This window comes from Rana temporaria, chromosome 5, assembly GCF_905171775.1.
Source record: "Rana temporaria chromosome 5, aRanTem1.1, whole genome shotgun sequence".
Lineage (NCBI taxonomy): Eukaryota > Metazoa > Chordata > Amphibia > Anura > Ranidae > Rana > Rana temporaria.
The window spans coordinates 315,546,079-315,562,102 of record NC_053493.1 but is presented as its reverse complement, the minus strand read 5'-3'; the positions used below and the strand labels follow the sequence as shown (position 1 = coordinate 315,562,102).

Here is a 16,024-nt window from a genome sequence, read left to right as displayed (position 1 = left end):
ACCTGCCCACACTGCCAAAAGTACCAATACCTGGTTTATTGATCATTGTATCACTGTGCTTGACCAGCAAACTTGCCTGACCTTTTTTTTTTTATTATTGGTCTTATGTAATATTCTCATTTTCAGAGGTACTGAATGTTGGCTTTTCACTAGCTGCAAGCAATAATCCTCAAAATTTTAAAAAAGAAATGCTTGAAATATATCACTCTGAGTGTCACACATCTATATAAAATATATCAGTTTCACTCTTTGAATTGAAATACTGAAATAAATTAACTTTTTGATGATATTTTAATTTTATGAGATGCACCTGTATACAAGGCTTTTTCTGACTGGCTGCAGCAGAGATTGTGATGTCTTCAGCCCACCTCACCAGCTCAGTCAATCAGAAGGAGCACTGTATTCATTGATGAAGTACAATGCTTTCTGTGAATGGCTGTGCAGCGCTCAACACAACTTGATTTTGTTCAGGGAATGGTATGGGAAGTCCCCATGCCGCTGCCAAAACATATTGCTTTATACTGTATGTTAATGATCCTACTTACAATTTATACAGCGCTCCCAGTAGGTGCATCTGTTAGTGAAGAAAATGATTTGTTTGGACCAGTTTGGTACAAACAAGCTATTTAAAGCCATAAGAAAGCTGGAGTTAGGCTTTAAGGCCCAGATCCACAAAGATCTGCCGCCGTAACTTACAGCGTACTTTCCGTATCCAGAAAGAATTTGCGCCGTAAGTTATGGTGGCGTAGTGTAAATGTGTCGGCGTAAGGGCGCGCAATTCAATTGACCAACATGTGGGCGTGTTTTATGTCAATTCAACTTGACCCCACGTAAATGACATTTTTTTTAACGGCGCATGCGCCGTCCGTGGGGGTATCCCAGTTCGCATGCTCGAAATCACGTCGCAAATAGTCAATGCTTTCGACGTGAACGTAATTTACGCAAAGCCCTATTCGCGAACGTTTTACGCAAACAACGTAAACTACGGAAAATTCGACGCTGTCCCGACGTCCATACTTAACATTGCATACGCCTCATAGACCCAGGGGTAACGTTACGCCGAAAAAAGCCTTACGTAAACGACGTAAAAAAATGCGCCGGGCGGACGTACGTTTGAGGATCGGCGTATCTAGCTAATTTGCATACTCTACGTGGAAATCAACGGAAGCGCCACCTAGAGGCCAGCACCTAAGATCCGACGGTGTACTAAGATGTACGTCAGTCGGATCGAGCTCACATTCAGTCGTATCTTGTTTTGTGGTTACAAAACAAAGATACGACGGAGCATCGTAGAACTTATGTGGCGTATCAATAGATACGCCGGCGCAAGTTCTTTGTGGATCTGGTCCTATATGTTTTCTGAACATGAACAACATTTTTTTTTATTTGGGCCTATTCAATTTCATTAAGCCAAAAGGCTGTTTTGAAAACTAGATCTATACATTGAAACCACATAGGTCAGAAATAAATATACTTTTATATCTGACATGGCCTTGCAATGTTCTGTTTGCATTACACATCAAAGCATTTGCCTATTGTTCTATTTTTTCCTATACACTTCTTTTTCCAGATAAAAAAAGACTGGAAATCCTTGAGTCTTAACTGTGCTTACATTGATACACTAGAAAAGCATGGGTCAAACCCAACACAAGGTTGTACATGGCACGCTCTGTTAGAGAGACATCCTTTCTGCAAGAATGTAATAGTAGCACAGTCCAGCTAAGCTATATAGGTAGTAAAATAAAAATGATGAGTACACCTCAGTGTGTACACAGTCATTTACTACTCTTTAGTGTAATTGTCATGCCTTTTCTGGTACATTTTACTCAAATCTCTACTATTATCACACAAAAAGTTTGACTTTAATCTGCCTCCCCTGAAGAACATACTTGTCTGTCTTTTGCTCCCCTGCCTCTCTGTTCAGCTGCAGTTAGATGAAAATACAAGGTACTTGTCTAGTACGAGTATCTGTAAGCAATGTTACATGGGGAGAGTCCATAGTCCCATGCATAGCTCCCAACTGTCCCTGATTTCGAGGGACTGTCCCTGATTCTGAGTAATGTCCCTCTGTCCTATATTCCTCCTCATTTGTCCCTCATTTTGGTCTGATCTATAGAGATGTATATAAAATGCACTTTTCATCTATAAAAAAGTGTTTCCCAGTGCTAAACCTTTCATCTGATTTCTAAATTGCTGCATTTGTCAATTTCAAAAGCCAATATAAAGAAATAGTAGTGGAAAAAAAGCACTTGTGTGTTTATACAATCTTGTTTTTTATGTACAATTCTCCTTTAAGGGAGCGTGACAAGGGGTGTGTCCTATGTCTGCATACTTTTGCTGATAGGTGTCCCTCATTCCCATCTCAAAAAGTTGGGAGGTATGCCATGTAACCTACAATTGGAGTAACTTGTAGCACACAGGGTGGTTTCTCCTGCTCCTGGCAGCCGAATGAAGCAATGGGAGAGAAAAGAAGAGGCAAGTGGTGCTGGGAAATTGGAGATTAACGTGAACCCCAACATTAATGAGTGGGAAAATGTGATATGCTAAGCAAGCCATAAAATAAAGCTGTGATTATTATATGATTTGACTGTAAATAAATATTTTTTCTTCTTGCTGATCATATGTTTTGTACACATTAAAGCTGTACTTGCTTCTGTGTAATTGATAAAAACAAGTGAAAGCTCAACTTTAAGGGAACCATAAATACTACTTAAAGCGGTGGTTCACCCTCCACAACAACATTTTAGCATAAAATTAGGCATAGTAGCGCGAGCTACAGTATGCCTGTATTTATTTTTTTAACCCCGTACTCACTGTGCAATGGTATATTGAAGATTCCGACTCCCCGCGGGGAATGGGCATTCCTATCCAGAGGGAAGGTGATTGACGGCCGGCTCTGGCACGTCACGCTCCCCGAAGACAGCCGGAGTAGGTCTCGGCTCTTCACGGCGCTATACGGCGCCTGCGCACAGACTATGCGCAGGCGCCGTGAAGAGCCAAGTCCTATTTCGGCTATTTGCGGAGAAGCGTGACGTGCCAGAGCCGGCCGTCAATCACCTTCCCTCTGGATAGGAACGCCCATTCCCCGCGGGGAGTCGGAATCTTCAATATACGATTGCACAGTGAGTACGGGGCTAAAAAAATAAATACAGGCATACTGTAGCTCGCGCTACTATGCCTAATTTTATGCTAGAGGGAAAAGAATATTTTTTTTTTTTATAGGGTGAACCACCGCTTTAAATGTAAGCTTTAAAAATTAAGAACAGAATCCCTTTATTGGACTGCCAAGAATACTTCAGATCGAGCTACAAACAGTCTTCATTGCATGCCATAAAGTACCCACACTCAGTTGTTAAATGTAAATCAACTAAACCTAAATAAAGTTTCATGTCAGCTAGTAGTAGCAATTACAGTATTACTGTTTTGACTAAAACAAGAAGATTAAGCACCCATAAAATTTAGCTGGCTACATTTGATTTAGTGCCTCCAGTGATACAGAGGATGCCTTTTTCTGAGATTCTGTAGAGCTAGCCAGGCGCCAATCAGTAGAGTAACAATCGTCATAGCAGGCCAGAGAGCTGCTATGGGGCCTGTGGTATGAGAGGGGTCCCATTAACGAGGCTGTTATAGAAGACTCAACTACTAATTTACCCTGTATCCCCAATGCAGTACAAATACCTAGAGTTTCCTAGCTGAGGTTTGTAGTTCTACACAATTTGAGTGGAAGATCCTCAAGGGGTTTTTTAGCAGCAAAATTAGTTTTGAAAAGTAAATATATTACATTAAAAGGTTTATTTATTGGTTAGATGGTATCAAGGATATTTTCAATAATTACATAAAAGGTCAAAGTAGTAGAAAACAGTTCTGGCCCCAACATTAACAACATACTCATTAAAAAATTGCAAAACGACACATAATTATGTTGTCTGAACTCTTGTACTTTTATAGAACTTTACACATTATCCCTACGTCTGAACGGCCATGAGGTATTGATTGACAAGTGAGGCACCTTCTCTTCCGACATTGGAAGATACCAGTCCTATTATTAAAATAGGTTCTGATATCAAACAGGGCTCCACTTACTGGGAGCAATAATATTTTTAATTGTACACGATTGTCTAAAGGTCACTTGTGGCTTGGGAGGAAGTATTTGGGCCAGAATATGATCAAGTTTTAGGATATCATAATGTTTATATATTATTTTGGAGATAGCTCTGTATTTTGTATTAAATGTTGACACGAATCTAACTGTGTTTACCATATCTGATGTCGGAAGAGAGGAAGCCTCACTTGTCAATCAATACCTCATGGCCGTTGTTCAGAAATAGTTACCAATGGAGGAAAGTCCTTTCAGATTAAACAATTCATTACGTGCTCCACTGAGTTTGTTGTTTACGTTCTGTGATGCTCATGTGGCCTGTTATATGTGGGTTGCACAATACGCATCCTACGGACTAGAGTGGGTGAGCATCACAGACTGACTAAAAAGGGATGCGTTAAGCACAATGTTCCGCTTCATTTTCGTCAGAAGCACAATAGAGACTTTGAATGCATGGAAACACTTGCAATTGAGGCTATTCCTAGGGGTACCCATACAGACAATGAAAGTTCTCCCTTCTTTGTCGAAGGGAGACTTTTTGGATTTATTTATTGGGTTCTCTCTCGCCTGGGGGCTTGAACGAAGAGATTGATGTCTTGAGTGTTATTACATAACATTTTCCTTAAACTCAATACTATTTACAGGTGGCTGCATTCACTGACATATACATATATATGCATACTAGGCCAGATGCATTAGGACATACAGTTCCATATGGAGAGATACTTTTTTCAATGTGGGTTTGTTCGATCAACAGTATGTGGTTGTTCATCTGGCTAGTATACCATTGGGGTTATACCTTTCGCTTTTATTTTTCACTCATCACACATATTTGTTATTTATTTTTTAATTACATTTTTAACATATATTTTGTAACATATACTGTACATTGTTATTCGTATATATCAGTGGTTCTTAACCTGGGTTCGGTGAGTGAGTCTTGGGGGTTCGGCGGAGGTCACACAGGGCCGCCGGTACAAGGCAGGGGCGGACGGGTGCCCTGGGCGATACCATTTCATATAGGAGGGGGGGCGCAGCCACGGCCGCGGCCGCCAGCGCGCCCAGCGGCACTGTACAAATTGTGTGCCGAGTGCACTCCTGCATCCGGGACCGTCACTTCCCGGCTCCCTTTCCTGTCTGCTGCAGCCTGTTTACTCCCCCTATGAAGGAGTCTCTTGGCCCCTTTCAGCGGCGTGACGTCACTCCACTCACGGCCGGAGGGGGGGACTCAGAGCGCTGCGCAGAGAGCTGTGTGTCGGCGCTGCCTGCGATGAGCTAGAGAGGCAAGGACTAGTCTCGAGGAGCCTGCCTGACTAGTGGAATTTGAACCTAGCAGACAGTGTGCTAAAAAAGACTACTGAACTTGTTTAAAAGTAAGTAGAACCTGTTAAGAGCATATAATTAAATGGCTGGATTGGGGGGGAGGGGAGGAGGCTGACTGAGGTGAGGTGACCAGCACTTTATTAATATAAAATGGAAGATAAAAAAAAATGTTTGTGTTATTTTAAATGAGCCTTCTCTGACTAGCAAAAAAATATATATATATATAAATTGCAGCCTCACTATGCCATCACATGCAGCCTCTGTGCCATCAATTGTCGCCACTGTGCCAATCACATGCAGCCACTGTGCCCATCACACGCAGCCACTGTGCCCATCACACGCAGCCACTGTGCCCATCACACGCAACCACTGTGCCCATCACACGCAACCACTGTGCCCATCAAACGCAGCCACTGTGCCCATCAAACGCAGTCACTGTGCCCATCACACGAAAAATCATATTTTATTTCTCCAATTAAGAAGGGTTCGGTGAATGCGCATATGAAACTGGTGTTGTTCAGTTCCTCCAACAAGGTTAAAAACCACTGGTATATATACTATTTTAAATGTAATGTATAGGTTTAACCACTTCCCGACCGCCGCATGTATATGTACTTCCACAGAATGGCACAGGCGGTCGGGTTCCCTCGGGGAGCGATCCGGGACGACGGCGCGGCTATTCGTTTATTGTCGCGATCGCTCCCCGGAGCTGAAGAACGGGGAGAGCCGTATGTAAACACGGCTTCCCCGTGCTTCACTATGGCACTGCATCGATCTTGTCATCCCCTTTATAGGGGAGACACAATCGATGACGTCAGTCCTACAGCCACACCCCCCTACAGTTGTAAACACACACTAGGTGTACACTAACTCCTACAGCGCCACCTGTGGTTAACTCCCAAACTGCAACTGTCATTTTCACAATAAACAATGCAATTTAAATGCATTTTTTGCTGTGAAAATGACAATGGTCCCAAAAATGTGTCAAAATTGTCCGAAGTGTCCGCCATTATGTCGCAGTCACAAAAAAAATCGCTAATCGCCGCCATTAGTAGTAAAAAAAAAAAAAATTATTAAAAATGCAATAAAACTATCCCTAATTTGTAAACGCTATAAATTTTGCGCAAACCAATCGATAAACGCTTATTGCGATTTTTTTTACCAAAAATAGGTAGAAGAATACGTATCGGCCTGAACTGAGGAAAAAAATAAATTTTATATATGTTTTTGGGGGATATTTATTATAGCAAAAAGTTAAAAATATTGAATTTTTTTCAAAATTGTCGCTCTATTTTTGTTTGTAGCGCAAAAAATAAAAACCGCAGAGGTGATCAAATACCACCAAAAGAAAGCTCTATTTGTGGAAAAAAAAGGACGCCAATTTTGTTTGGGAGCCACATCGCACGACCGCGCAATTGTCTGTTAAAGCGACGCAGTGCCGAATCGCAAAACCTGGCCTGGGCATTTAGCTGCCTAAAGGTCCGGGGCTTAAGTGGTTAATGGTCACTCGTGTGGACCAGTGGGGGGGAGGGGTCCTGTTGTACATTTCGGAGTTCACAGTTAGTGACATTATATTGTTTTATTATTTATCATCCACTTTCTGCATTTTTCATATATATATATATATATATATATATATATATATATATATATATATATATATATATATATATATATATATATATATATATATATATATATATATATATATATATACACATGTTTATATATATATTATTACTCAATATCCCCTATTGCTAACCTTTTTGCATTTAAATTTGCATTTTTGTGCTGTTTTTTTTTGTGTATGCATCTATGATTGTATTTGTGTGGTGTACACAGGGGGTTAACATCATGAGAACAGATAGCTTACCCCACCCACATTTATATGCCTATATAATCCTCTGCTGCTACTGGCTCCCGCGACTTTGACAAAGTGCAGGGCGTGAAACATGCAAGTCACGGTCGCCACAGCAACAACGAGCCTGCGATCCACCCATCACCTGGGTACTCTTTGCTTCTGGCTCCGACCTTTGCTTCCGTTTTTTGGAATCGGTGCACGTCACTCAGAGTGCCATCCAGGATGCCAGGTTGTAGCTCGCTACACTAGTCTGCTTGACTGTCAACATCCAGCAGCGTGGACTACAGTACACCTCCCGCAGCACAGTGAGTTTTACACCTGACACCAACCAGCAGCTGTATCTCAGAGAGCTGTGTCTCTCCACTCTGGCCATCCAGCCATCCAGTTATGATTGGGACTATGGAGTGTGATGTTAACCCCTTGTCATCAGGGAGTGTGCCGGTATCGCTTATATTTTATTTCGGAGTACTTCAACCATGAGAATGAGTTTTATTTTATTTGATTCTAACTACATCATTTCCATCTGACAATTGTCTTTTAACTCAAGTGTGCATCCAATAAATGATCTATATTAAGCACCACAATTGCCAAAAGTTCTTTTGTTACTGGTCCCATTGAGCGCTGCTTTTGTTGTGCCATACATTGTACCCCTACCCATTTGTCAGAAAAGTAAAAATTACAGGAGAATTCCTTTATTATTCCTTAATTTAAAAAAAAAAGTGTCCCGCAAGGTAAATTCATTATCAAAAACAGGCAGAGTTTTTCCGTTTTTTTTTCAGGACCGTCGGACACAGTGATTGACGATGGATTTACATCACAGGACACATTTTTTTTTAAAACATTTTAATAAAGGAATTGTCGGTTTTACTTTTTTGACACTTTTTTGGTGAATGGGTAGGGATACAATGTACCCAATACCCATTCACATGGGAGGCTGGGATCTGGGGGTCCCCTTATAAAAGGGGGCTTCCAGATTCTGATAAGCCCCCTGCCCACAGACCCCCACAACCACCGGGCAAGGATTGTGGGGATAAGGCCCTTGTCCCCATCAACATTGGGACAAGGTGCTTTGGGGGCACACCAAACCACCCTCCCCATGTTGAAGGCATGTGGTCTGGTATTGTTCAGGAAGGGGGCGCTCTCTTGTCCCCACCTTTCCCTGCAGCCTGCCAGGTTGCATGCTCGGATATGGGTCTGGTATGTTTAGGGGTCTCTCATGACATTTTTTTCACATTTTGGTGTGGAGTTCCCCCAAAATCCATGCCAGATCTGAAGGGCCTGGTATGGATTTTGGGGGGACCCCATGTCACATTTTTTAAGAATTTTGGTGTGGAGTTCCCCTTAATATCTATACCAAACCCGAAGGACCTGGTTATAGACTGGGGGGTACCCATGCTGTTTTTTTCAATTATTTTTTATGTATCTTGCCGGAATCCGGCAATGCATTATAGCCACAAGCAATTTTACATTACATTTCTTTCCTTTCGAAATTAGATTTTTCTGTGGTAATGTACAAGAATTGCCTCCTTCCTCTTCGGAACCGATGTTCCTTACACATAAGCCAGTGATCGGATTTTTTTTCTCCTCACGCTGTCAGCTTGAGGAGAAAAAAAACGATTACCGGCTTTTGTTTACATCACGTGATCAGCTGTCATTGGCTGACAGTTGATCACATGGTAAAGGGCCGGGACCAGCCCCTTACTCGGATCTGTGATCACCTGAGTTTCAGTGACTCGGGTGATCACAGCGCGCGCCGCACGCGCCCTGCAGGGGTGCACAGGGAACGCGCGGAGGGGAGGACATCTACTGACATCCTCCCGACATTTGGGGTCCGCGTTGTAGCCGTCATTCGGCTATAGTGCGGGCACCAAGTGGTTAATTCTTTTCTGCACTTTCACTGGGCACTTTCACTGGGCACTTTCACTGGGCCTTCCCATCCCCAGTAATTTCTACAGCAATTTTTAATGTTATGAGCTTGGCCAGGTGATAAAATAATCTCCAAATACAGAACTTACCTGCTGGTACTGGAGTACAGTTTTGAAACCGATATCATCCTCTGTAGTTTGGAATGTGTGACTGTTGGAAAGCAACATGTACAACTCCATCCTGTATAAAACAAAAATAGGAATATTAGTTAGACTGCTGTGAAAACAATTATCACAGTGGTTGCTGCATCTTTTAGATCCTGTGCATTTTCGCTAGTCTCTGTGCCTGTGTCTGTGCAGCATAGGCTAAAACAGCAAAGCATGTGGCAGTATGCTGCTTCTGGTTTCATTCCACAATGTTATATTATAAATGTATACATTAGGTAATATACTGTAGTCTCCATACTACAAGAAATCTCATCAAACATTCTGTATTAAGGCCCGTACACACGGTCGGACTTTTTGCCAACAAACTTCAAAATCTGCAAGTTTTCAAATTTGTCTGACCGTGTGTACGCTCCATCGGACCAACTTTTTCGGGTTTCGTCGGACAAAAAGTTCGGTCTGCAAACGGACAAACTTTTCGGCAACAAAAGTTGCAAAGTGCAAATACGCATGCTCAGAACCAATGTTAAAATCAATTAACAATAGCAGAAGTTAACCAAAGGGTGGCGGTAAAGAGCGGAAAAGAGCAGAAAAAACACGTGATGTTGGGAAAGTTTTAGAAAAGTTTGGGTGTGACCGGACAACTTCGGACGGAAATTCAAGGGAAAGTTTGTTTGATGTCCGACCGTGTGTACGAGGCTTTAGACTTACATTATTATTATTATTATTATTATTATTATAAACTTCCATACCAGGCACTTACGCACCTTCCCGCCCAAGCCAATTTTCAGCTTTCAGCACTGTCGCAATTTAAATGACAATTGCACGTCATGCTACACTGTACCCGAATGAAATTTTTATCATTTTGTTCACACAAATAGAGCTTTCTTTTGGTGGTATTTGATCACCTCTGGGATTTTTATTTTTTGTGCAACAACTAAGAAAAGACCGACATTTTTGAAAAAAATTATATTTTATTTTTTTTCTGTTCATTTCTTTTGTAAATAAGTAGGTTTTCTTCTTCAATTATGGGCACTGATATGGCGGCACTGATGGGCACCGATGATGTGGCACTTATGGGCACCGATAAGGTGGCACTGATGGGCACCGATAGGCGGCACTGATGGGCACTCATAGGCGGCGCTGGTATGCTGCACTGATGGGCACTCATAGGCGGCACTGGGCACTCTTTGGCGGCACTGATGGGCACATATGGGCGGCACTTACGGGTGGCACTGATGGGCACTTTTGGGTGGCACAGATGAGAACTGATAGGTGGGCACTGGGCATAGATGGGCGCTAAGAGGTGGCACTGATGGACACTGGGTGACACTGATGGACACTGGGTGACACTGATGGGTGGCACTGAAGGTATTGCTGGGCATCATTAGTCAGTGCTCATGTTGCCAGTCAGGGCCCATGTGTGGGCACTGATTGGCATCGCTTGTATTAATTTTTTTTATTGTTTTGTTTTTTATTTATTTTGTATCTATTTGTGCTCCGGGGGGATCCGAGGGGGGGCTGCACTGATAAACAATCAAACGCGAACCCCCCCTGTCAGGAGAGCAGCCGATCGGCTCTCCTCTACTCGCGTCTATGAGGCCGGGTACTCACGACCAAACATGTATGGTGAAAGCGGTCCGTCGGACCGTTTTCACCATACATGTCTGCCAGAGGGCTTCTGTACGATGGTTGTACACACCATCGTACAGAAGTCCGCGCGTAAACAATACGCGGGGCGTGTCCGCGGTGTTGCTGCGTCGATGACGCGGTGTCGCCGCGACAATGACGCGGCGACGTGGGCGGCCCGCCTTTAAAATGCTTCCACGCATGCGTCGAAGTCATTCGACGCATGCGAGGGACGGCGGGCGCCTGGACATGTACGGTAGGTCTGTACTGACGACCGTACATGTCCGAGCGGGCAGAATTCCAGCGGGCTGTTTTAAAACAAGTCCAGGAATATTTGTCTGCTGGGAAAAGGCCCGGCGGGCAAATGTTTGCTGGAATTCGGCCCGCTCGCGCCCACACACGACCAAACATGTCTGCTGAAACTGGCCTGCGGGCCAGTTTCAGCAGACATGTTTGCTCGTGAGTATGGGGCCTAAGACGCGAGTGAGGAAGAGCCGGTCAGCGGCTCTTCCTGTTTACATCGTGATCAGCCGTGATTGGACACGGCTAATCACGTGGTAAAGAGCCTCTGCCGGAGGCTCTGTACTGAGATCGGAGATGCAGGGTGTCAGACTGACACCCCGCATCACCGATCGCTGCGCTGCGCGCCCCCACGGCCGCGCACTGGCATGAAATCCAGTCAGGATTTCACAACCACTTCCTGGACGTCAATTGTACATTGACTGGGCGGGAAGTGGTTATTATTATACAGGATTTATATAGCGCCAACAGTTTGTGAAGTGCTTTACAATGTTGAGGGGGAACAGCACAATTACAATACAGTTCAATACAAAGGGGACAGGAGGGCCCTGTTCGTGGAGCTTACATTATAAAGGGAGGGGGGACGTGGTACAAAAGGGGATGGTCTAATGGGGGTGACTCGGGTACAGTTTTTAGATGGGCGTGGGATAGTCTTCCCTGAAAAAAATAGTTTTCAGGGATCTCCTAAAGGTGGACAGGATAGGGGCTGACCGGACATATCAGGGCAGAGAGTTCCAGAGGATGGCAGAGGCTCTGGAGAAGTCCTGGCATGGGAGGAGGTAACAAGGGAGATAGAGAGCAGGAGGCCTTGGGAGGAGCAAAGAGGATAAGTTGGGTAATATCTGCAGCTGAGGTTGGTGATGTAGCTGGGGTTGATGTTGTGGATGGCCTTGTATATTGTGGTTAGTATTTAGAATTTTTATACAACAAGGTAGAGGAAGCCAGTGAAGGGATTGACAGAGAGGAGCAGCAGTCACGGATCGGTTAGTGAGGTGTATGAGTCTAGCAGCAGCATTCATAATAGACTGAAGGGGGGGTAGCCTGTATAAGGGTAGGCCATTGAGGAGAGAGTTGCGGTAGTCAAGACGGGAAATAACCAATGAGTGGATAAGTTATTTTGTGGTGTCATTAGTCAGGAAGGGGCGGATTCTGGAGATGTTAAGAGAGGTTAAGGCGGCAAGATTGTTATATGGTCTAAAAAGGGTTTGATGTGGGTCTGGTGAGGGCAGTGGCTTGCACAGATCAGGGAGTTGAGGTTAGGGAACTTAGACATAACCTGCAAGGAAGTTTCTTCGGAAATTCCGTCACTGTTTTAGAACAGCAACAAAAAGCTGACCTGAGCTTTTTTCTGGATTCAAACTGGTGTGTTGGTGGTCACTGTACCTTTCCATAGAGAATACATGATTGATGGAGTAGGGAAGAAACAGACAATTCTTTTTTATATGGATCAAACGCAAAATTCCATATAGAATTACATATTGCAAAGCTACTTTTAACCTACATTAATAATTCCTTTTTGTAATATTTTCTATACAACTATGTTCATTTATCATGATCGTTGTGGATTAGGGAACAATTATAGACCAATTAGTAAATGTTCAATGGATATACATTTGGTATGCAACTTAAGCCCACTTTTCATATTATACTCAGTTTTCCCTGGTGGTTGCGCAAGAATAAATTTAACATGTGTGCAACACTGATATATTATTGCTGTGTATTTTGGCCATGGTTCATTTTTTCTAAACAGCACAAGTTGACAAAACCCGTAACAAGTGAAAACATTCATTCATCTTACCCTCAACAATTCTATCACCAATTCTTCATCTGTGACTAAGAACTCATACACACATTTCTGGTTGATGACAAGCTGTGTCCTTCACCCGGTGCATTAGAAGGGTCCTAAAACCTGGCACTGCTAAAGAGCCTTTTGGGAAATAGATTCAGCATTGCAACTACTTTGTTTCATATTTGGAAATTAGGACTCTTTCTGTGTTAGCCACTTAGTTTTCACTTACAACGTTATCTAGGTAATCATCACTCGAGCTGTAGAGTAAAGGCACAGAGGTTCCTGGTCTAATTCTTTAAAGTAGCCAGTGGTTGTCAACATAGTTTAGGTCAGGGACCTTGTAGTGAGAGTAGGCAGTGTAATTGCCTAGATTGTCACTAGAAGTCCCCAGAGTAGTGATTGAGATGTACCATGGATAGTGATAAAATTCTAGGGTAGAGGGTGCTGTATAAATAGTCTGGCAGGAGTCTGCCTGGGGAGTTGATCATGGAAAGCAGTGCAAGGACCAAGACATGCAAAGATATAATCATTAAAGCTGTTGTAAACCGCAGATGTTGAAAAAAAAAACTGCAAGGCAATGGCATAATGTGCTACTATGCATCGCATTATGACATACTCACCTTGGAATGAAGCCCTCCAGCACTTTAAAGTCACAGCCGAGAGGGCCGACATGTACACCCCTGTCTTCTTTCTGGGTTTGCGAGCTCCAGCTATATGATTGGCTGGAGCCACGATAACGCCACTCCCTCGGTTCCGGCACGAAGCTCTGAAGTTCCGGCAAGGTATGCCGGACCTTCAGAGCACATGTGCCAGTGATGTCACTGGCTGCATGCAGTGTGAAAATCCTCTCCAAGGTTGCACGTTTAGGAGATATTCATTTTCAGAAATTCAAAAATCACCAAGCAGAGTTTACAACCGCTTTAAGGATCTAGTTCCTGTGGGTTTCCCCTTAGGTGGAAGTAAGGAAGGAGAGGTGCAGGACTTATAGGATTACTCACATCCCTTGGGTATGGGATGTAGCATAAATCCCTAAAGGTATGGGCTGCTACCCGACTCAGCTCTCAATTTTTTTTTGTATATTTTAGCTTGTAGGTCCTTAAAGTGGTTGTATAGTCAATTTTTTTACTTTTACCTACAGGTAAGCCTATAATAATGCTTTCCTGTAGGTAAAAAGAATATCTCCTAAACCTGTACGGTTTAGGAGATATTCCCCTTGCAATGAGCCGCTGACTTCAGCGGCACATGCGCACAGGGGATTCTCGGCTGAAAGCCCGGCAGACGCCGGAAAGAAGTCTCCCTTGCAAATGCGCGAGAGTGACAACATCGTGGCTCCAGCCACTCACAGCACTGGAGCCGCGATATCCAGAAGACACGCCGAGGCAACATGTCAGCTCCCTCTACGTGGATCAGGTGAGATACCGACGCCTCGTTCTCAGGTAAGTAATTCTTAATGAGCTAGTGTGTGGTGCAGTCTAAATAAGGTGGTCAGTCTGGGTGACAACTATGGCTCCCCCAATAGATACAGTGGAGTGAGTGAAAGTAGCTACCCAGTGACTGTAATGCTAGATACACATGGGAAGTTTTATTTCGTTCAACCCAGGTCACTGTAATAACTAAGCAATGTTGTTGGTGTGGCAATCTCCCCCACTGTGCTATTGTGTTCTGATAGAGGGACTACCCCCCCCCTTTCCCCCCTAGAACACACTGATCAGCACTTGCAGTCTTTGGCTGCAAGCGCTGATTGGATGCTGGTTTTCCACCATGCTCGTTCAACAGAATCGAGATGTTAGACCGACTTCTGTCAAACAGGCTGCTGTACACACTGGCCAAATGTTAGCAGGTTCCTGTTAAATTGGCTGATACCGGCCAATATTCTGCGCATGTCTAACAGCCATAAGTGTGTTATTCAGAGGATTTTCAGGTGTAAATATAGAAAAAATATCAAAGCTGCAATATACTAAAATTAGCTTTTAGGTCTAGTTACGCTTGTTCAGCAACAGGGATTTCATCCACTTCATGCTCTTGGCACTGCACTAACGTGGCATATTGATTATCTACGGGACATATATACCTATGTTACTAGACTTTGTTAAAGTCAAAATTGTAAATATGTTATACTGTAAACACGGATAATGAAAAATTAAGATAGGCCTTTAATCGTAATAAAACCTTAACTGGAAATAAACAGTTGAAGAATATATGTGTGTAACTGATTGGTGGCTAAGGGGGAAAAGACTACGATTAGATGGTAATAGAAAAAAGTTATGCTGATTTATGTAGATTAAAACATAGCAATGTATAGCAGGGCAGGGCTGACCACGCTAACCAATCAGATTCCTCTTTTCTACCATTATAATCATCCCCTAGGCAGAAAGTTTACCCTTTTAAGATACCACTTGAGCCATACATTGCACTTAGCTTTGTAGGAATCAACACCTTAAAGCAGGGGTGTCAAACTCAATTTCATCGTGGGCCACATCAGCATCAAAAAGGCAGGTTGTATCTGTAAGATTATCTGTTCAACGCATCCCCTCCCCTTTACATTAGATGTCAAGAGCCACCCCACCAACAGAATTTGAGTCCCCCACTCTCCCTTACATCACAGTGCACCCCCCTTTTCTTATGCAGCTGCTGGGAAGAAGCTGGATGCATTGCTTGAAAGCAGAAAGTAAGGGTCTGGAGTAGGACCAGAGGAGAGCTGGTGCGAGGGCCACATAAAATGTCCTGGAGGGCCAGATTCGTCCCTCTGGCCTTGTGTTTGACACCTGTGCCTTAAAGGATCTGTACTTTCATAACAATAAAAGGCAAGGATGTCACGTTGTGGATTTTCTGAATTGTATAGCATACAGCACTGTAAGACAGGGCTCAGGGTGCAATTTAAAGAATCATTGGCAGGGGGCACATAGATCAGTGTTTCTTGCTTGTAACTTATATGCCACCATCATTTGCTGAGCAGCATTTAGTGTGGAAATGGATGCCTTAGGTATTCCCCT

The 16,024-nt window shown here is 43.4% G+C and overlaps 1 protein-coding gene across 2 annotated transcripts in view; it reads right to left on the bottom strand.

Annotated features, from left to right (window-relative positions):
• The window catches only part of LOC120940974 (chloride channel protein C-like), a 226,564-nt gene that overhangs the window by 22,494 nt on the left and 188,046 nt on the right, over positions 1-16,024 (bottom strand). For both annotated transcript variants that reach the window (XM_040354173.1, XM_040354174.1), the window contains exon 16: positions 9,299-9,389. In XM_040354173.1, coding sequence (XP_040210107.1) covers positions 9,299-9,389 — 91 coding nt within the window. The remainder of the gene's footprint in view (positions 1-9,298; positions 9,390-16,024) is intronic.